General features: G+C 37.7%; 1 protein-coding gene across 3 annotated transcripts; it reads right to left on the bottom strand.

Annotated features, from left to right (window-relative positions):
• Positions 1 to 216: 216 nt before the first annotated feature.
• SEC22A (SEC22 homolog A, vesicle trafficking protein) lies at positions 217 to 22248 on the bottom strand. Of its 3 annotated transcripts, none has more exons than XM_074594151.1 (8): positions 22104 to 22248; positions 18503 to 18734; positions 16095 to 16298; positions 14367 to 14530; positions 12895 to 13089; positions 8327 to 8445; positions 5618 to 5683; positions 217 to 1265 (listed from the first exon to the last, which is right to left on the bottom strand). In XM_074594151.1, exons 3-8 carry the CDS (start codon positions 16274 to 16276, stop codon positions 1065 to 1067), a joined length of 927 nt encoding a protein of 308 aa, XP_074450252.1. In that variant the 5' UTR covers positions 16277 to 16298; positions 18503 to 18734; positions 22104 to 22248; the 3' UTR covers positions 217 to 1064. The 3 variants fall into 3 exon arrangements, with proteins under 3 accessions (XP_074450252.1, XP_074450253.1, XP_074450254.1); XM_074594152.1 differs by having other exon boundaries at positions 22143 to 22220; XM_074594153.1 differs by having other exon boundaries at positions 22019 to 22192.
• Positions 22249 to 22687: the final 439 nt, after the last annotated feature.

Raw genomic sequence — 22687 nt, 5'->3', positions numbered from 1 at the left:
AACTGTCATGTAATTGTAAAAAAACCCACGGTGTAACTGATAGCGGTACTATACGGTTGCTGTTCTATTTTCTAAGTGTTTGGGGTTTTCTAGTTGATTTACAACTTCAGGAGTATATTATGGTTCTCCCAAACACAAGTCTAGATCAAGGAGGTTCTATCACAGCACAAAAACACCCAACTCACGAAGCCAGAAGAATAAACAAAGTCCCTGGTCTTTTCTTGTTTAAGATAATCAGATTGATTTATTATTTTCCTGTTGCCAGCTGTTTATCTCAGATTTGAGCTAATTATTCATCCATTTCTAAAAGTATATAAAAAGAAGAACAATAGTCCAACAAGTACAAGTCACTCCATTTACTCACCAATCCATTTCCTTTCAACCTCTCCAGAGTTCGAACAGAAGCAGCGTGCAAAAATCCTGGGTTAAATGGCAGAACTTTTTGAATAATTACTAAAAAGAAACCCTCTCCACATAGATCACTTTCAAAGGATAATTAAAAGGAAATCATAAATGAAAAAAAGTTAAAGTATTTATAGCACTAGACAGAGGGCCACAGGTGCCATAAAGCTGATTCCCAGAAACAGAGTTTCCAGGATACATTTTAATTAAGAAAACATTCACGTTCATGTCAATGCGAAACAAAACATTCCAAAATTTAATATCTTACATATTCCAAATCTAGTTCACTAATATGCAATAGCATTATTATTATTATTTAGCCTATTCCCTACTGCCTCACAAAGGCAAAACTGATTTTGGAAGTGAAGAGCTTGCACGATATGCAGAAGACATAACTCTGTATATTTCTTCCATTAACATACTTTCAAACGGAGCTTTTTTATGCCACCAGTCAAATTCCCCAATTTTGGTGCCCCTACATGCATTTCACTGCATGGATATGATCCATTTTCCCCCTCTAGTCCTGTATTCCTTTGTTTCCCTCTTAAAACAAAAAAAGCCAAAGCCCCGTCCAGACAGCTTCTTCTTTTGGAGAACAGCGTTACATTCCTGAGAGTGAATAACTGTTGGAACAAGACTGCCTCTAAATGTTGCAGGACTTGTCAGACATTGTAATCAGGGGACTTTCCCTGTGGTTGTCGCAGCCGAATTTGTAAGGTAGAAAATGCTCCTACAGTCACATGAAAGAAGAGCTGCCACAAGTTGCGCAGTTCATACAGATACATGTTACACAGGCAAATTAACCCAAAAGTCAGGAAGGATTTGGCGTTCCTCCAGCCTGTGTAGTACACAAACAGGTAACACTGTCAAGAAGAAAAAAGAAATCAGATTACCACATGAATAACTGCCACTGAAGAAACATTATCTGGTCATTTAGAAATTACAAACCTGAAACAAGTAAAACTCTAGATCAAATGTGTAAGAACAGTATCAATTTAGCAGTCATGGAAGGGTGAAAAGTACCTGTTATCAATACAAGGTTATATTTTGCTTCCATTAAACCCTCTTTGAGAACAATTCTCTCATAATAATTGATTACAACCTGCAATAACGAGTGGCTCATGACAAAGCAAAGTGGACGTTCCTGGCAATCTCTTGTTAAAATACATTCTGTTCCACCCAAGCAATAAAGAAGGAACCAGAGCCAGTGTTAAGTCTTCTTCAGGCAAAGCAATGGGAAGGACAGGGAAAATACCGGGGACCTGAAGCTGGGAATACTCAGCACAAGGCAATCACCCAAATACCACCACAGTGTCCTGCTAAGGTTAATGCAGAGGATTAACTGGTGGATGTGGAGAGGTACACATACATCCACCATCCTCCTTCAGGTGGTGCAGGATGGATCACATGTGGAGAGAAATACGTAACAACTCTACTGTAGTTCTGCCACATTTTAAGGGTCAGTTTCTACATGTTGTGGTGTAACGATGCCATTACTGCCCGCAGTTTCCAACTCTGCCTTCATCCTACTGCAACTGAAAATCTGTTCAAGTCTCTCGCCTCAGTTTTCGTCTCTAAAAGGACATAGCTGTCCAGTACTTTTTTGTGGACATTATTTTTACTTCTGCTATTGTTCGAACTACTTCCTTGACTTCCACAAAAAAATTGTTTGCTCCCTCTGGATTCTGTTTGATGAAGAAAGTCCTGCCCGTGCTTAAAGGTAGATAACAACATCACTTGGGCTTACTTTGTATTCCAAATCTGTTCCCAGAGGATATATAAGCATGCTCACACAAATTTTTTAACAGCATTCATCATTAGATTATCTAAGTGTCATTTCTGTTCTTACTGTGCATTTGCCACGTTTTATCAGTCAGAGAAAATCTACTTAATTTTCTTTCATTTTTCATGTTCCTCAAAAAAGGGCAAAAGCATTGTACGCTCACAACCGAACAATGCAATTTATTGAGGTTTCTTTATATTCTGTTTGAAACATAAGCATTTTCTTATAAAGCATGCATTTCTACTGTAACCATGGCTCAGATCAACAAAACTACTTGTGATTTCTGGATATCTAAGTATCTTCAGAGATGTGAGTACTGGCAATATCAGTAAGATTTGTATGTCCTTCCTCTAAAGCAAAGTAAAACTAGAGATAAGTAATCTTCATGTTTCAGAATCTAGACGGAATCCCTCTGAACCTGGTTGGCCATTTTGAGCAAAGCAAATGCAACCTACTCGCGCTGGCAGTTTTACAAATCACATCTAAAAGAGCAATTAGTTGGTACTAGCACCTCAGCAATAAGAATTCAGATAATTTCCTAGCGTCGTTGCCAATGAAGAAGTGTAACTGCTTCCAAAACTAAAATAAAGGGTCAGGATATGCTTCATCAAAATGATTAATACACAAAGGGTTTAAAAAACCAAAAATACTATGGAAGTTTAAAATGTCACTGCAACGTGATGTTGAATGTTTGTGAATTTTACTGAAGATCTGTTTTAAATGAATTCTGGAGCTTATTTTTTTCCTTAGTTGAGGTCTGAGACGGTAAAAGATTTGCCACTTAAACAACATAGCACCAGCCAAAAGGCCAAAGCTCTGTGGTTTTAACACCTTGCTATAACAAGTGCTGTTACGAAACTCCTGAGGGCTTTTTTTCTTCTATTGAAGGGAAGTGTCAGCATGGCAATTACTGAGCATGCTTTTTTATGTAGAAGGCTCCTCAGAGCTTCAGAGAAGATTTTGATTTTTGATTTTTTAAAACGTATTTAATTTTAATAAATGTTAAGAAATGACTGAAAGCTCAGCTCCTGACACTTTGCACTCTTTGCACTTCAGGTACAACTGAGACAGTTGTTACTTTGGTACATTTTCTTCTTCAGAAGAGACTAGAAAGCATGGAGGAACACTAGACATGTCAGCTCTAGATGAACTGGAACAGGCATTTCCTGACTTCTTGGACATATTATCAGAGCTCGTAATCTTAGTTAACTTCCCCTGTGAACATTACAGCATTGCTAATTTGTCAGTGTTGCAATACTCAGTTACAGTTTTATAAGCAAAATAGGCCATAAAACAGAAATAGAATAACTTAAGTTTACTTGAAAATGGCATTTTCAAGTGTACCAAAAAAAAATAAAGTCATCCTAAATGTAAAAAAACCTTAAGCAATTACAAATCGCAGTTCATCTTTTAATGCTGCTAAGAAAGTGCCCTAAAGCTTTAAATTTTATTTCGATATAAAAGTGAACCTAAATACTGATCGCATCATCTTGAAATGAAAGGTTTTAGAGGCTTCGTGGTAGATGCTGATGGTGACAGACCATTCTCCCACAATACCAGAACAGCTGCTACTTTTCTCCTTAGACACTCTAAAAATATCAAGATCACATACCATATGTGAAAATGTAAAGGGAATACTATTATTATTTCAGTTTGATAGATACAGATATATGCCTGCCGCCTTAACTGACCACTCAACACATCCTCTGTATTACTACAATACTTCAAAAAGTCGCAGAGGATTTTCTTCGTGCTGTCTACTCTCACTTGCATTCTTCATATTTAGAGCTAGACTATGAAGATGCTCATCCTGGTCCAAAGAGCTTCATTTCAAATGCAAAAAGAGCTGGCATAGAAACGCCTCGGTTTATACATTTATTGGCTCCTAATGATCATGAGCAAATTGCATTCTTCATTGTTATACATGGAATGTTAGTGAACCGAAAACATCTTCTTCCATGTAAGTCCCATTTTTTGCCTGCACACCTAGCCTGCAAACATTTGCTTGGAAATTAGAGAAACACACTGCCATGTTGTTATTAACTGAATAAAAGAATACAACATTATGGACGCCTTGTGGGTGAATGATAATGAAATGTGTTGTCATGCAACATACGCAATTAATCTCCTGAACTCCTAAATGTGGCAAAAGAACATCAGAACATGCCATAGAACTGCCAGCCCTCTAAGTTCTGAAAAATGACCAATTACATGTTGTATGAATCACACTAGAAGGTGCAGAACAAGAGTCTTGACAGATAAATTTGGAATATTAAGAAAAAGCCCACATTCCGAGCTGCACAGATTCTTTCTTTAAAATAGATCTATTCAATTCAGACATTGGAGGAAAGACACGTGTCCTTATGTTTCAATGCAAAGACATGAATACTTTATAAAGAATAAGGTTTCTAATTTGGTAGAGGAGGGAAGAATGTGGTTTTTTTCACACAAAAAAATAATGGAGGAGCTCCACCTTATCTGATAAGGAACAGATCGTAGGCACGGAAAACTAACACCAATCTGAAGAATTATTGAAGGCAGAGGCTGACAAAAACCCAACAAGTGGTGAAGAACAGAAGTTGTACTGTGACGTTTTGCTAGAGATATAGAGCATGGAGATTACCTGTAACCTGGATAAAAGGCTTGACTGATAGAAAGGGTGAGATAAAAGGAAAATTCTGAGACATTATTTTATTTTACAGTCTGACACTGTACTAAACATTGTCACATGTAAACAAGTAGAAGCTGCATACTCCACTCCACATGTAGGAGATTAAAAGTCAAAAGAATTGTAATAACAGCAACTGAGCATGAGACATTATAGTCACAGCTAAACATAACAGTAGTGTCACTGAATGACAAATGCCAGCGGGCACCAGAACACCTTGCTACAAATTATATAGGAAAATCAAATTCAGGTGCAGAAACAGAAAACCTACAGACCTGAAACAGAAGGTGAAACATCAGACAGGAGAAAGAAAACATAGTGGAAAGCAGCTAAAAGCTTTGAGAAGGAAGGAAATGCACAATAATGTACAAAGTAAGGAAGATTCTGGGGTGTAGTGCCTAGGTATTACTGCATTTACTTCACATCTTCCCAAAGGAGAGAAGCTGTTCAGCTGGTTAGATTTACTTGAACTATGAAACTATTACTTTAAGGAAATGATATAAACTCCATGTGACTTTAGAGATAAATTATAAGCTCCAGACAGAAAAGTATACCAAATCTCTTTATCAACTAACTGGAGAAAAATGTCAGCAAACATAAGCTCTTTGTATCAATCTACTGCATGATAGTTTATGATTAATGAAATAAAACAGAGCAGAAATTATTTTTATAACCACCCTATTCAAGTATCTGTGACATTTAAGAAAACATGATGACATTTATGCACGACTGGGTAATGTTTCTAAATAAGCAGAAGAACACACCTGGTACAAACAGGCTGCTGTTCCAAGAAAAAATGCAATAACATAGCTGAAATCTTCACCTTCATTCTGTGAAAATAAAACCAAAAGCCATGTTTTACAATGTTTCAGTGAAATACCAGATATTTACAGTATGAAAGTTATTCATTATTCTATGATAAAATAGTCTCACAGAGAGGTTTATTCCTATACTAATTCCTAATTCCTATACTACACCAAACAAAAGGAGTTAGCACTAATCATTGCTTGCTTATATGTCTGGAAAAAATCCATCATGATCTGGAATCTGACCAAAATATTTACTCACAATAGACAACTAATGTTGAGATTTTCACAGGCCTTAAAGGAAGTCCACCTCTAACACTGGACACTTACCTTCTCCAGATGCCTTTGAAAACACTGGTAACTACCTTTAATACCAATTTTATAGAATTGTGCCTTCTTCCAGCTTCACAAAATGGAAACGAGACAAAAGGAAAAGACAGAAACTGTCCACTAGGGTGTGGTAAAATTCTACACAGAGAACAACACAGGCAGCTCTGCCTTCATGGCAGTGAGAACAAACAAAAGCACATAAATTTATCACAGAGAGACTACTGGAAAATTAAGTTTTCCCCAAGGAAAAGACGGAAAAACTTATCTGAAGTGACAGAACTTTCCACTATGTGTTTAAAAAACAAAACAAAATTCCTTCAAACTTATTCAAATGGGTTGTTGTAGTTCCTGTAGAGCTGAGCAGAATAAATTTACGTGCTCAGTGATTATTCTAACTGCATCTCAAACATCTGCAACAATCAAAAACTTTCCTATGAAAGCAATGGGTAGTCATGAAAATGTTCTTCTTTGAATGTGAATTTCATTTTGAGAAGAAGGTGGTCGATTCGGAACTTGTTTCTGCTCAGAGTATGTTCCGTGTGAAGCATGTGCATCTACAGTGTAAAGTTTGTATGTCTGCACATAAAACTTACCTACACAATGCCGTACACTCCTATACCATACTTAAATCTTTGCCTCGGTGCCACTGCACATTTACTGGAGCACAGCTACAGATTGTAACAAAGTTTTGCTAAGACTGAAATAAAAACACTGATCATAAAGGAAACACTAATTCAGAGAGAAGATGTTTAATGAATTCTCAGAAGTTCTATTAATCACGTTTTGGATTACTTATCCCTAAACCTTGTGGATTCTTCCAAAATAAAGTAAATAACGAGAAATTTTAATGTAATTATAGCATGCCTCATTTGTCAGAAATGAAAAAATAATCTTCCATCTGTACTGCCATCTAGTACCTCCAGATGCAGTAACACATAGAATAAAATGAATTGTCTGCCCTATCATCAGTTAAATAGGTTAATCTAATATTGCTATTCCTTTTTAAAAAAATCATCTTTAGAAAGGTAACATAACAAGTTCTAAAAACATCACAAAAAGCGACAGAATTCTGTTCAGTACTATTCGTACTCCAGTGTACTTTGAATTCACTCCTATTTATAAACAGAGTGAAGCGTGCATAACATAGAAAAATCTAATTAGGGATAAAGTAGAGATGTATGTTCACTATTTCGTTCTTGTTTTTCCTTTAAAAAACAAACCAAAACCAACTCAAAAGAAGGACCTAGCACGAAAAACTTTCAGTAGCCCTCTTCATCTATTCATTAGGCTTCAGGAAATGTTAAGACCTCAAACATTACTGCTTTATTAAATTTTTACATATATTAATAATTTTTTAAGACAACTGGAATACAGGTCATCTTCTTTACCTTACTTCCCCAAAAAGTCCCTTAGGTATCAAAAGCAATGCAGTTATAAAGTCTAGATGTATGTTTGAATAAAAAGATCATCTATTATCCAACTTCCATAGGATTTTTAGTTTCTACCTCCATCGCCACAACAGTAGAGCCATTTAATGTTAAGCAAGCCTTTTTTTTGGGTAACACGTGAGCTTCGTAGCAGCATATTCACCTGAATTACTTGAAATCATTAGCCACTATTATTTTCATTCTAGCAATGAGAATACAACTAGCACAAGAAATAGACCAGAAAGAAACCAAAAGGAGCTCAGAGCAGAGAGTTCACATAAACAAATAAATGTTTGTTGGGAAGGTTGTTTGGTGAGGAGTGTGTTGTTGTTTTGTGGGGGGACAGTTTAGAAGAAATCACTTGACAGTTTCCCTTACACTGATCCTTTCAGCACACAAAGGGAAAGAAGCATCCTACTTAAAAAGGTTTATTAAAAACAAACAGAAACTAAAAAAAGGTTTCTGAAAAACAATTTTACAAAACCTGTTTAAAGATCCCTGCTCTGTGGACCTTTCCAAAAAATTGGCCAGATTTTCCAAGCTGTTCATCCTTTCCCTCAAGTGTTTTTAAATAAAATCTATTAAAATTAAATGTCTCATATCCTGGCATAAATTTAGAAAACAGAACATTATGTTCACATTTTCACTGCTACCAAGGTACCTAGGGAAGGAGCTGGCCACCCACCTGCTAATGCTTTTGAAACTCACAGCCTCAATGAATGATGCATCGCACTCAAGAAGGATGCACAGACCACAAACAATACAGGTTTCATAAAGAGAGGTCTGACCTCACAAACAATATTTCTGAAAATAAAACTGGTAAGACTTAGTTCATATAGCAAGCATCTTCTACGGTGATATTATGATTGCTATGATGCATAACTCTTAAATTCATAACCATGAACAATACCTGGAGAAGACTTTCTATGGCATGAAAGCCACGAATTAAATTCAAAGCCCCACATAACAGACTAAGCACAAATGAGACAATCCCTGGCAGAGTCACAGGTTCCAGACGCTGATGAGGAGCTGCAAAACAGATCAAAAAAAAAAGATCAAAGGTCAAAGCAATGTCTTTAGAAATTTAGTAAAATAATAATCTCATTTTTCAGTGGCTTCTAGCTCATGAAAAGATCACTGACGCAAATATCAAAGTGCCATTTTTTTTTCTAAAAAGAAGAAGAAAATTTCAACACAAGGTTTAACAAAATATATATTTTCCTTCAATTCACATACATAATTGTCTTATTATATTTAGTCTTTAACTCAATACATTCAGCTTATCCAGTATAGTATTGAAAGCTGCTCAAACATGCCAGGAAATCAATGGCAAATGATGCACTTGCTAGCGAAATTTGTCCACAATTAGTACTCAGCTAATAAGTCACGTACTTAAGAGCTCCTCTCACAACCTCCACTTTCCTTTAACATTAATACATTAGCAGAGCTATTGAGACTGATTTAGCTTGTTTGCTGAACGGAACACTATGAGGCAAAGCTATTACAGTTCCCTACCTTAAAAAATACAGCCAGTGAGTGCTACCAAAACACAAATAAAAAGACAGTTCTGAAACTAAGCCAGTATCTATATTACAACCTTATACCGACCTTCCAGACAGCGCTTAGAAGTCTCTTACAGAACACATTAAAATTAACACACGCTGTCTTTCCATGCGCACCCACTCCTTCGGGCTTATTTAGGGTCACGAGTATGTAACAGTTGTGTATGTTCCTCATTACTGTCCCTTTCCAGAATTAATAACAGAAAGCAAATATGAAGAAACAACGCAAAACTCTTAACAGTCTAGGCAACACTGGGAAAACAATAGGACTACTGAGCCATACTTAAATCATTCTGTTCAAATCAACGAAGTGTAAAGATGTGAACAATGAGGTTAATGAACTGTAACATTAATAGAGAGAGGGGTGTCAATCCCAGTTGTCTGCATTGCACACATCTAGGAAAAAGGCTTTCCAAACAGTTTATGAAGTTACAGAACCTAAAGAAAAAATGACAAAAGCTACTTCACATTGATAAGCAGACAGGGCTGTCTAATTATGCCTGTGTGATAATTTAAAAATAAAACACAAAATTAGTTCAGTTAACTCATTTGCGCTGAATTTAATAGTGTAATCAGTTGGGTTTTTTAAACAAAAGCATAACCCATGTTTAACTTTCAGAGCTTATTGCTTTTCTAACTGTAGTGCATATTAGAGGACTACTACCAGCAATCACTCAATTAACGTTAGATATGCTCTTTGCATACCAAACCATTCTTTTTCAGCGACTTGTAACTGGTTGGTTTGCGTTGGATTTTTTTTAAGCCATCTCATCTAGAGTGGCAAAAAGCTGAAGGTGTAAGTGACTGTTTTTAGCCAAAAATAATTGCATTTCATTAATTGCTGGATAAAATTAGTTCACTGCTCTCCATGCACAGCTCTCCAGACAATCACAGTTTCCCCATGCATCAGGGAAACTTTAAAATATCATGTGTTAAAACAGTATTTAAAACACTTGCTTGAGAACCAAGAGGGGAAAAGTCAAGAGTCTTGTCAGCTAAATCAAGATCCTATGAAGGATCATAAAATAGTAACTTTTCTCTCTTATTAAAATGTGAAAACAAATACAAAAACTTTAAAGGACGTTGCATACTGCTACTGATGTCATGAAGCTCTCCAGGGTTTAATAACTTTTAGTGTTACAATCAAAGCAACAAGAATCATTTAAACACAAAAAAACACAGAGGTAAAACCAGAAGAATGAAGGAGTGTCAGAGAAGGAAGGGTAAAGGACAGCTGACCTTGAGTCAGTACATCCACAATCTTAGAGATATGATAACTGCAATATCAAAAATTCTCTAACACAAGCCAAGGATCAATAGAGCACAAATTCTGAATTAAAATGTTGAAATTTAAATAAAAATTTAGGAAATTTACACGGTATGAGAGACTGCACTACTTCTAAGGATCTTTATTTTAAAATAAAATGTAAAAAAACCCCACTGAGTGCACCATCAGGCAAAAAGTAACTTTGATTTGACAACTGTTCCTTCATTAAAAAAAAAGCTCAGAAAATGGTAAATTTATCCTAACCTAGAACATCACCCATCAGCATGCTGTCACCCTATTTCTAATGCCTGCCAACACCTACATTCACCTTTGAAGCAAAATTCTATCCATAATCTGCACACTTTATGCTTCACACATTAATAATTACCCCTATTCCTCACTACACAGCACAACTTTCGCTATAGGAAAAGGGCTGCTATTTTTAATTACTTTAACAACATAAGAGGCCTAGACGCTACACCTTGGATGCTTACAAGTATAAGCGACTAACAGACAACGCTTCACCAGCATAGCCATAACTAACGCATCAAATTCTGCTACTCTGTGTAACGAAACAAGATTTGCGTCTACCTAACTTCCTACCTCTGCATGCTACCCAACTTGATTTAACATACTTAATTCACTTATAGCTTGTCATATTTTTAACAGGGCAGCAGATTCAGGAAATTACGCTAGGCAAACCATATCTTTTTGAGAGAATTTGTCCTTAGAGCAAAGGAGAAACTCTGAAGTCTAGCCAACTGAGTGGGTAGCAAACATCCAGAGGAAGTTTTTTCCAAGGGTGGAGAGAAGTGATGAATGTAAAGAATTATAAAACTATTAGCAGACTTACTAAAAAAGACACTGTTATTCAATAGCATCTAAAATTTGAAGAGCTGAAGAAGGAGCAGAGTGTAAACCTCTCATAATGTACAGCCCTTTGATGATGAGCTCCCAGAGCAATTCAAGGAAGGAAGTGGATGAGTGAACAGAGAGATTTATGGAATTCAAAGGAAGAGGAGAGTTAAAAAACTGGAAAAAAAAAACCAGAAGAAAGACAACATGGAAAGAAAAGAGGACAACAGAACTGCTTCTGTAAGACAAGTTGTGGAGAGGAAGTTCGAATGTAGACAATTTTCTGAGTTAACAAGGTACCACTTCTGCCACCATAACCTTTTCCACAAGCCAGGATTACACTAGGACATTAAAAGGTAACAACAACATAAGCATCAAAAGTGGCAAAAGAATAGTATCACAGCATTACATCCTTTTAAAAATGGCCCACACATATAAGTAGCAGATGACTAAAGGTGTGTATTAGTACTGCATAAAAGATTCTGCTCTTCTAAACGATTTAAACATCTTCACACTTTTTCTTCATTAGTTGTCCAGAATCTCTAATGCTGTTAAATTGCAAATACAGAGACTGTAAGCTACTTCCACACCGCCTCATAGCACGTAGAATTCTCAGGATCAGGGCCCCAGCAGTACAAACAGGGCACCCTAGCAATTTTGTTGGGTTTTTTTCCATCTTCAGTACAAAGTAGTTCTTAATCTTCTCAAGGAGTCCTTATGAGTAAATAAAGTAATGAGGACAATACACCAGCAAAGAGATCTTATTTTTATATATATATATAAACTGCACAAAATTAAGCCGATCCCTTATATTACAGAACTGTAGGAAGTGTTTAGATTTATGATTGCATTTTTCACCCTGCCACTGTAAAGTGAATGGCATCGGTGTATGTCTGCCCAGGATAACTGGCCTTATAGACAGAGGCACTTTTGGAAAAGAAGGGGAAGATATTAAGTAATTAAAATCAACACTTCCTTTTATTCTACCTAGGATTTTGCTTCACTAAACTTGGAAGACGGAAATCAGATTATGTGAGTTTAACACATGGAGTCCATGTATTTGTGCAAGGACCTGGTAAGCTTTAAGTTTTCTGTCCGGGTGGGAAACAGGTAAAGGTGAGCCTCAAACTGATTCAGAGCATTCACTTAATAGCACAAACCTTTAAACCAGTTCAACCACATAATTCTATATTTACTTCCTACATGAAATAAATTAAAGCTTTAAAAAAATAATGACTACTTAAACGAATGTAGCAAGTATATACAAAAGTGCTATTATTAACACAGTACACAAGGCACTTATTTCAGAGAGTACACCTTTTAGCCAGCACAGCTTTTTGGATTTTCTCTGTCATGGATGCTTCCTAAAGTGATACCTCTCCCTCCAGCTGCTTGAACTCCTGACACTACACTCTTAGTTTATGTCATCATTGGGTCCTACTGGGCAGAAATAATAAAAATTTTCATAAATCTTAAAAAGGTCAGGAAAAGAAAGAAGATCATCCTGTTAAGTGCTCATCCTCATTTGCTTATTTTCTTGTAGATATTTTTTTTCTTCAGTAAAGAGGTCCACTGAATAGACCCATTTCTTTCTCTGAGTGCCTTGGGAAGATACGCACTTTGAGCAGAGGACAAAACAGGTATCATACATGTAAGGGCATGGCAGCTTTATGCTTTAAGAATATCAAAGGGAAAAAAGTTTTTATAAAGAAAAAAAAAATCAAAAGAAAGATTATTTCTACTACCCTGCATCAGTCTCATCTAAGGATATAGAAACAGAAGTCTGAAACTTACCTGCCGATATCTTACCAGTACCCTTGTATTCTGCCATGGATAAATGTGAGAACCCATTAGCTGAACCAAGTTCTGACAAAGAAATTTGATACGGCGGTCTCAGTTTGATTTCCGTCTGCATGTCAGCAAGATTCATCTTTGTTGATAAAGAACGTGTGTTGTTATATCTCTGTTTGGTCCTTTGAATGAAATTATCTGTGTAAAATTTAGGACAAAAAGGTAAATCCTTAGGGACTTTTGTTAATTAAATAATCCAAGACCATGCAGCTTTATGTACTACATACTTCACAAATTGAAATATACTGTTTGAAATGCTTGCATTTACCTTGGAATTTCTATGGCTATTTCTATTTTGTGACTAATATATCATGGGCTATTTAATTCTGCAGTAAAAAAAAAAATTAAGCTCTAGAAATCTAATTACTTAGTAACTGTGTATAAACTAATGATTTTTCACTGCATGAGACTAAATGCATTGCTAATACAATGGATTTACTGCACTTATTCTAGTTTTTCTGTTAGTTTAATAAATATCCTTATGAAAAAATTAACTCCTGCATTCGAGTATAAACTTACTTGAGTATGAAAAGTGCCTGCAAAATATTCAGGTGGAGAAAATTAATACCATATTATACAAATATAAAGAATGTAACAGACCTACATTTTAACTTAACAACTAGTAAAACAAAGAAGGTGTTGGGGAAAAAAAAAAAAAAGAGTGTTCACAGAAATCTTTGTAAGGAAGACAATAACGTTATACAAAAATTGCTAAAAATTGCTTGACTGAATAACAGACAGGAATTAACAAACGGGAATATCTTCCCCCATATTTCTGAAACTGCAGTTCTTTTTGCTCTAATGCGTTTTATAAGAATATTTAAAATAACTGTCTAACATATAGTATTAAAGTGACAGATATTAATGGAATCCATAACAGCTGTTATCTGGTATATATGAGATTAGTTGTATTTAGAGCTTGCATGACAGAAGATTAAATGCATTGCTATATCATAAGACAAATAAAAATCTCTCCCTTTCAGGTACTGAACAAAAATTACAGCACAAGTAAGAGCAAACATGAAATTGCAATTTTTCACTTGAGAAGTTTATGGAGCTCAATGCCTTTACATGTTAAGTATTTCAACAGGTACAAAGTCAAACAACTCCTAGTATTATTAACTAGGAGAAGAAGAACTCCAGATATGGTCACACAAGGCTTAAATCAAAACCTACTGGAATGAAGAGAAGGATTATAAACAAGTTGGGATAAAATGCTAGTAGCCTAATTTAATGCCCACAGAAGTATTTCTTTATTGACTTTAAAGGGAGTTAAATCAGATTCTAAATCCACCTGAAAAACAGCTACAAACTGCCTGGGACATTTTTGGTTTGTATGCATTAAGTTGCACATCTATTTAAATACTCATTTGTCTTAGTGTGAGAACGAAGGAAAAAAAAAGTCAGATCCTTACCAAATTCTATAAAACAGTATGGTCTGACAGCAGTATTTGTCTTCATCATATTATAGGTAGTGATGAACTCTTTCTGAAGCTCATCCAGGAAGCAGAAAGCCAGGACACTGGGATAATTTTCAGTGCACAACATCATATAGCTTACTCCCAGAGAACTGATAAAGCTAGAATTGAGACAACAAATTAAAGACTTCAAATTTAAATCCAGGTAATTTGCTGCTTCATGAGTCTGATCTCATAATCAGAAAAGCAAAAACTGCTCTGGGGTAGCAAAGGAATTAATGCTTAATGGAAAGTCTAACACTATTCCAGAAGCAAAACAATTTTCTTCTAGGCAGTTTTTTACTTCAACAGCACATTGTACCATCATATAAGAAGCTGTATTATACATTTATGTGTATGTGTATACAATATGTGTTTGTGTGTATACATAAGTACACACTCTCAAACACATGGAACAGAAAATAACATAAGGCTTTTGGGATATAGAAACACAGCAGGTTTGTCCCATAATAGCTTTTCATTCATCTCAAATGCAGAATATGTGACCAGGTGCATTCCAAAAATGCAAAAACTTATCTTCAGATTGAGGGGGAGGGCAGCTGGTCCTTTCTAAAATGCGTGAGTCCATGCCAGGCCTAATCCCAAGAAATGCTGGAAACTCAGTACCAATGGGAGATGGAGAAGGCTGAGCACTTTCTAGGATCACTCAGGTGGTATACCTTCCACTGCCGTAACTTCTACATGTTTGCTAGGGGTTAGGATGAAATTACTCACCTCATTTAAAATAGCATATCTAAATTAGAATCAGAATTTAGCTCAGCTAAAGTGCAACTGAATTACCAACTACACACGGGTGCACCTAGTTACCAATACTAAGGAGAAAGGTCACATATAAAGCAAAATTCTTAGTAACTAACAGATTCAAAAAATTATTTCATGATAATCCAAGTTTCACATTGCAAAGAGGGGAAAAAAGAGCATTTTCTGAATTACTATTTAATCAGCATTGTCATGCCTATCAACCTTACTGCCTCAAAAAAAATAGGAATAGTTATAAAAAAAAAAAAAAAACAAAACACAAGAGCGTGAAGAGAAAACAAAAAGCTTCGTTGTGAAAGTGCTGGATGGAGCAGTAGATAAAACTCCATCCAACCATTTAAGGCTTTACTACACACTGCCTCCACACTAGAAAAATCATTCCCACCCTTCCCACTCCCTCACTCCCTGTCTGCCATATGAAATAATTATTGAGTTATGCTTGGGTTTTAGGGCATGTTTTCTCTGAAGTCAACAGAAATCCTGAAGGTACAAGAAAAGGGCCTAATTTGATAACATCGTAACCACAAGTTTTCCGAAATACCGGGTTTTGAAAGTACTTGGGTACCTTTTTAAATTTGTGTAGACTAAAAAGAGAAAACAATGAATACTAGTTGAAATAGCATGAGGGAGAACAAGTCTGTTCATTTTCATGTAAGAAACAACCTTGAAATTTAAAGAAATATTTCTAGTAGGCCAAGGACTTCGATATTCATAAAAATACTGTCTATTTCAAAATAGAACTTCCACTAAAGTTTGAGTAGGTTTCAAATCTTTCTACAAATTCTCATTTTTAAATTTCTGATACATAAATACTGCCAAGAATTAATCCTAGTTTGATTAATCATTTCTAATGCAAACTGTTAACACAACCCAGGATGTCACAAATATATGAGAGAGAAGTCTTACTTTATATTATAATGCCCAGTTTTCAGGGTACATCTATCAGGAAGCTGCGAAAGTTTCTTTGAGAGCATTTTAAAATATTTTCTACATTCTTGCATTCCTGTGCTCTGCTCGTAATCGGTAGATGCAGACAATGGGAGTCCATCCCTTACACGGACCACAGAGGCAGACAAAATCATAGACATTGCCAACAGAGTTAACAACAACCTAAAACAAAACACATATCAAGAGGAAGAAGAATTAAGGTAAAAGCAAAAACAACAGAGTCAACCATGACTAATCAAACTTCCCAACCTATATACTGGGTTCAGGCTTAAAACGGGGCACAAGGAGGATTTTCAACTAGAATTCAGATCAGAGTCCTAACTGAATAGCACCTATTAGTCTACGCAAACCGCAAAGAAGCAGCACATCTGACATCAACGTCATGTTTTCAAATATTTTTTATCTGAACTGCCATAAATCCTCACCTAGAGATACCTGCGGAGATTGAAACACTACTGCTTAGCCTCAGTACTCCTGCAGCACTTGCACCCTTCAAGCTGTGAGTCTTCTTGTTTAGCAGGACAATTATAGTCTAAACAACCAAGAACAATGGCTGGAGAGGAAAAATGTGTAAAGATATGCCAGATGGAAACGTGATCCAGGTCTTGATCAAGCAATAATATTAATGTGCTTTCATGAAACTGTCTTACTGAGTACATGCTTAAGCACCCTGACAAACAGGGACTTACACAACTTACGTACTATCAAACAGGAAATCAAGAAATAAGGACAGCAAGGAATGTAATCCAGCTCTCCCAAAAGAATTTCTTAAACGTGAAATGTCTTTTTTCTTATCTGGGTCTCCATTTTCTTTAAATCTTCAAAATGTGTCTATCAGTATTACATAAATACTGAGCAGGCTGAAATGGTGCCTGCAAAGCCAATGTATAAATACTTATACAGTATTTAATTTTAAAGGCATGATAATTAAAGCTTTGTGGAATATAGTCACTTAAAGAAAAAGTTGTGTATTTAAACATTTGTTCATAAAAAGCAGAAAATCTACAGCAGGCATTTAACAGTATAAACATAGCCTCCAGAAAGTCTTTCAAGACTGAAGACACATTTTTAAAACCTTCAAGTTCTTCAAACCTTACGTTAAATCAAAACATCCAAAGTTCAGCAAGACAAGCCTTAAAAGAAGGATTACTTATCTGCTAAGTATCAGTACACAAGTTTGTCCTGTTACAAGTGGGCGAACTGCTAGAATTTATATGAAGCCAAAAGCAAACACTTCCTCAACTCTTAACACTGCTCTGCAGACTCCTACCATGTACTACACCTATCGCTTAAGAGATTATGAAAAAAATAGTTTTTTGCCTCCCTCAGATGATGCTACTCAAGTTCCATACAGTCATAAACTGCAAAAGAAAACAGATTTCTGAATACAGCTGAAATATGCTTTCATGTGCAATACTGACATGTTTACAACACCTTTCAAACTATGACATTAAGGGTGCTTTACAAGCCTTAGCAACTGAAGGACTCTATTCTGAAAAGTTAGAAATCCAAATTTTCCCAAAATAGCACCACCTCTTCATAAAAGAGAGGAAATAGCTGAACTCCCTGAACTCTCCCCTCCCCTATTTCCCACTACCCAAAGGTTATATATACATCAGGATACTTTTTGAATAATAATCAATATTTGGGTTTTTCAAGTGTATTTACTCATCAGAGAGAAAGATGCACGTAACAATGATAACATCAAGAATGTGTTCTGATTTTCGATTTAAGAAATTCAGCTTCATCAGCAGTCATACTTCAACCTGCTTTGAGATGCATCACATTAGCTAAATAAATTCCAAATTAATAATCTTCTAATTTTACTTGTACAGTATATGAGACTTTCACCAAAGTCGTAACAGCAACAGAAGCCACTGTTGCCTGTAGTCTACTGAATACCTCTGGGCTTTTACCAGGTACGCTTGTTATTTCAGCACTTCACTACAGAATTCCCTATTGTACAAAGTGCTTTGATCAGCTGGACACAAAAATAGAAAACAAAGCAACTGTAGGACTTGCTCTTGATTAGCTTGCTGAAGTGAAGCATTCTAGAAATTAAACCTGCAGTTCTAGAAACTTTTATGTATCTCTATTTGAGTTCACGCACGTGCTCCCAGCAGGACAACTCACGTGGAATGCACATGGCATCCATTTTCTTAACTATGCTGTAACCATATAAGCACAGCTGCAGCTCAAGAGCATGACAAAACTGCGGAGGAGCTTTAAATTGTAATGGTTCTCCAACAATAACCACCTCTACCACTTGGAACTCAATCCTGAAAGGGACTTCTGGGACCTATATCAATATAAATATAAGAATAATGATGTGATAGCAAAGTTTAAAATTCCCCTCATTAACTTACTTGCACAGAATGTAATTTCATGGATCTGCATTTCCTCTGATGAAGCAAATAACTTCATTAGCACCTAACGCGAAGAAAGGAACATAGCTCCATGTCCTGTTTTAAGAAAAGGTAGCGAATAGGACAGCTCTGCAGGAGAAACTCAAAATCCTGTAGCCAGCTCTCAGAAGGAAAAATATTGTTCTGTTCACTTTTTAAATGATCTTGACGGTTAAAGTTCATGTTGAGCTATCTGATGAGATAAGAACAAACAGAAAAAGTTAATAAATGCATTTACTGGCTAACAATACTCTTCGGCTCTTTTTGTGAGGGTATGCTTATTGGAAAGGCCTGAACACACCCCAGGGAGACTACTCAGAGGTAGTCAAGTAAAACGAAAACAAATAATAGAAATATCAAAATGTTTTTATGTTCTTTAAGTGAAGTTGAGGAAATGCCATCACTTCAGCCATTTAAAATGAGAAAATACGTATCTGTCTGTACAGTACATGCGTAACTCAGGGTAACACAACCTTTCACTGAGTCCCATCATTCACCTCATATGCTAAATTTAATCTGTAATCTCCTCTGATCAGAAACCTGAACACTTCAGGAATATAATTCAACACAACCACAGCTGTATTTCCAAAGCATTAAGGTTTTCCATATTCAATCTAACAATAGTTGTTTTACTCCTACAACTAAGGACAAAGAATCTGTATGTCCCTAACTACAGCATGTATGCACAGACAACAGACAAAGGAAAGGATAAAGACTCCTTTAGAGATATTCTTTCAATTTTTACATCTATTCTATATGTAAATAAATATTTCCATAAATCTAGAAAAATGGTTGCTTTCTTCAAGTTTCCTATTTAAATTTAGAGATATTAGTCTCTAGAACAGAAGATAAGCCTCCATTAAAATCTGCCAATTCTCTTTGTGTACTATGAAGTCACACAAGGTAAAAATCGTTTTCAGATGCACAGTTTTAAGATCACCAGTCAATCAGGTTTTGTCGTCATCATCTTAAAAACCCACACAATGAAAAGATGTACTTTTTCCTCAGCTTCCTAACAGCAGAATCAGAAAGCTATTTAAAAAAATGAAGCTAATGAAAGAAAATCAGTTTATTTGCAAGATCACATATATGTAGAGATGTGTAATACATATACTGTAACAAAACTTTCAGCCTTACTTGAAAATGAATTAATATAGAAAAAGAGTTTACTACATCTTCAAAATGAAAAACATACTTTACTCAGCTTTCAAAACAATAAGGCTCTACAGATGAAGCCAACTGGTAAGTCTGACATACACTTACATTGGTAGAGATTGAAGAAAGAACATTAAAGACAGGTAGTGTTTTTAGAACTATCTTTATGTGTCTTTTTAAACATCTGTTCAAAACTGCACAAAGTAATTCACCATACCGTTATAAATGTCATAGATGTTCCTCCAAAAATTCTATACCCATCAAACACCTGAAGATGACAAAAGACTGCACTTCCACTACAGATCATCTATAAATCCATTACAGATAGATAGAAACGAACAGGGACTGGGTTTGGTATCTCATCCTATGCAAGAACTGAGGAGTATCAAATCCAACCAGCAGGTGTTAGGCTTATGGATTCCTCACAAAACATGCAGTTAGCCTGTGGAACTGCTTGTCACAGAATGCTGTCAATGCTAAAATGTTACATGAATTCACAAGGCAACTAGAAAAGTTCACAGAAATACAACAAGGGTCATTAAAACTAAAACACTACCCTTTCTCCAGGGAGATGACCAAGCGATGACCAACAGGGACACCACACCATGGAAGCATCACTCCATTCTTGTGCTATTCTTACAGTTCCCTGTGTGCTCTGCTTCTGGCCCATCTTTATTGATTTCTGCTTGCACCCTTGCACTTCACAGCCCTCCCTGCAAATGGGGGCTGAGAGAACTCATGAAAAAGAGAAACATGGAGAAAGCCGACCACAGATATATACGAGTCAACCGGAACAGTCATTCCTCTGTTACTCAACTGTCCCTAATTTAATATACATATGTTAACCTGCACTGCTTTCATAAAAATGAATTATCATACGTGGCTTAAGTTTCATTTCCTCTCATGAGCAGGAAAACTTGGATGATGGAAACCAGAGCCTATTTTACAGTACTTTCTTTTTTTTTTAAGATAGATCCAACTACCATCTTATTTAGTTGTGTGTTATGATGGCACTTGGTCCTGAGGCAGCATTTAGAAAAGTAGTATAAAGTGGTATAGGTTCCAGTCTTCCTTTGTAACAAATTGGTCCTCCAATTTGTGATCTGACAATAATTGTTTTATACCCATCAGATGTCTTTTCATAACTTTTTTTTACAAGTAAGTGTTTGAAAGTGATCTTGTGAGTATGATTTGCTCAGGATACTTCAGTTTCTTAAAAACAGACTAGTTTCATAAAAACCAAACAAGCTTCTAGGTAGATCTAGTGTAACAGCAAGCCTACCCTCCTGCAAACACTAGCCTTCAGCACCAACTTAATCAAGGCATTTCTTGCCAGGATGTCTGCCTCTCATGATAACCTTCCATAAAATATAAACTCGTGAAGTGGATGCAAGCTGCGCACCTGCTTAACACGGAACTAAGACACAGTTTCTGTCCTAACGTCAAGTGTATATGATAGTGCTTTTGAGGGTTGTGACAGCTCCATTATGCAGGCGGAGTCGTTAATTTTTCCACTCTACAGCATACTTCAGAAATCCGTATTACAGACTAAAGCACCACAGAAGGACACAACAAATAAAGCCACTTTGACATCATCGGGTATGATCAGACAAGGAAATAATCCTAAACCACAAGCCCATATAATCCCTTCCCATAAAGCAGAGGAAAAAAAGAGACCTCGGAAATAGAATCAAGATTCTGAAAAACTAAGGGAACGGAACAAGCTGCATCCCAAAGTTTGGGAACTTGAGCCTTTCACCTACCGCCTACTTATATGGTGGCTTCAACATGATCATCTGTACTATTTCCAATGGCAGCTGGAGTAGGAAGAGGTTAATGTGGTTCCTGCATGAAGCAGGATGGCACTGCTTTGGGCTGCAAAACTTTATACAAAAAGGTTAATGCCGACACAGACGGCCAGAGGAGTCCCTGACAGACCCCTGCGACAGCAGGGATCTGACCAGGAGGCCTGAGGTGCCACCGACGGCCTCCCGCACCGGCTGCCGGCAGCAAACCTCGAGTGACAGGGCAGGAGGAGGCAGCCGGTGCCGGGGGAGGCGCCGGCATCCCCCCGCTCATCCCGGCTGATCCCAAACGCAGCCCCCGACCCCCTCCACTCCCTCGTGAGCAGTCCCCGGCGGCCCAGACGGCGGAGAAACGGGTGACGAGTCCCGTGCCCACCCCGGGAGAGCCCTGCGGTGCCCCGGCAGTCCCCCCCCGCCCCAGTCCGAAAGGGGAAGGCAGGCGGAAACCCGGCCCGGGGAGGGCGGGCAGACACGGGGCCCTACGGCAGCACCTTCCCAGCACTGTCCTGTCCCTCACCGTCCCTCGCCCTCCCTCACGCCGGCAGGCCCCGGGCAGGCCGCGTCGCCTGGCAACGGCCCCGCGCGGGAGGGGCTCGAGCTACCTGCCTCACCGGAGCGGCGCGAGCGGCGGCGACACCAACCTCCCACCAAGCATTGTGGGAGCCGTCCACGTCTGCCCCGCGCCCCCCCTGCCGACGGGGGAGCGCCCCTCACGTGACGCGGGCGCGGAGGCGCCATTGGCTGGGCGGGCGGCGCGGGGCGGGGCGGGGGCGTCGCCATGGCGACACGGCGGGGCCCCGGCTGCCCTGAGGGGGCCCGGGCCTCCGGTGAGGCCTCGGGGCTGAGGGGTGGCCGTGGTGTGGGGCCTGAGCCGCCGTTCTTTCAGGTGTGGTGTGCCTGAGGGGAAGGGGGTACTTCCCCCGCCCCGCGGTGCGTCCCCTTGCTTATGGTGGCGTCGCCTCATGCAGGCCTCCCCTGCCCCATCCTGGTTTGAGGTAAAACAGAAGCAGTTTTCTGTTCAGTAATTTGCAGCTAAGCCTCTTCTAACTGAACTCTCTGAAATTAACAGCATATATCTCACTCTCGGAGAGATAAGACCTGTTTTTTTGTAATTATGCCAAGAAATGGCTATGCAGAGAGGCTCCTGCTTGTAATAACCAAGGTCAGCTAACTTTGTTGTATGCCC

The sequence above is a fragment of the Larus michahellis genome, chromosome 7 (assembly GCF_964199755.1).
Source record: "Larus michahellis chromosome 7, bLarMic1.1, whole genome shotgun sequence".
In the NCBI taxonomy this organism is placed as follows: Eukaryota; Metazoa; Chordata; class Aves; order Charadriiformes; family Laridae; genus Larus; species Larus michahellis.
Note: the sequence above shows the minus strand (reverse complement) of the source record. Positions and strands in the feature narration are given on the sequence as shown.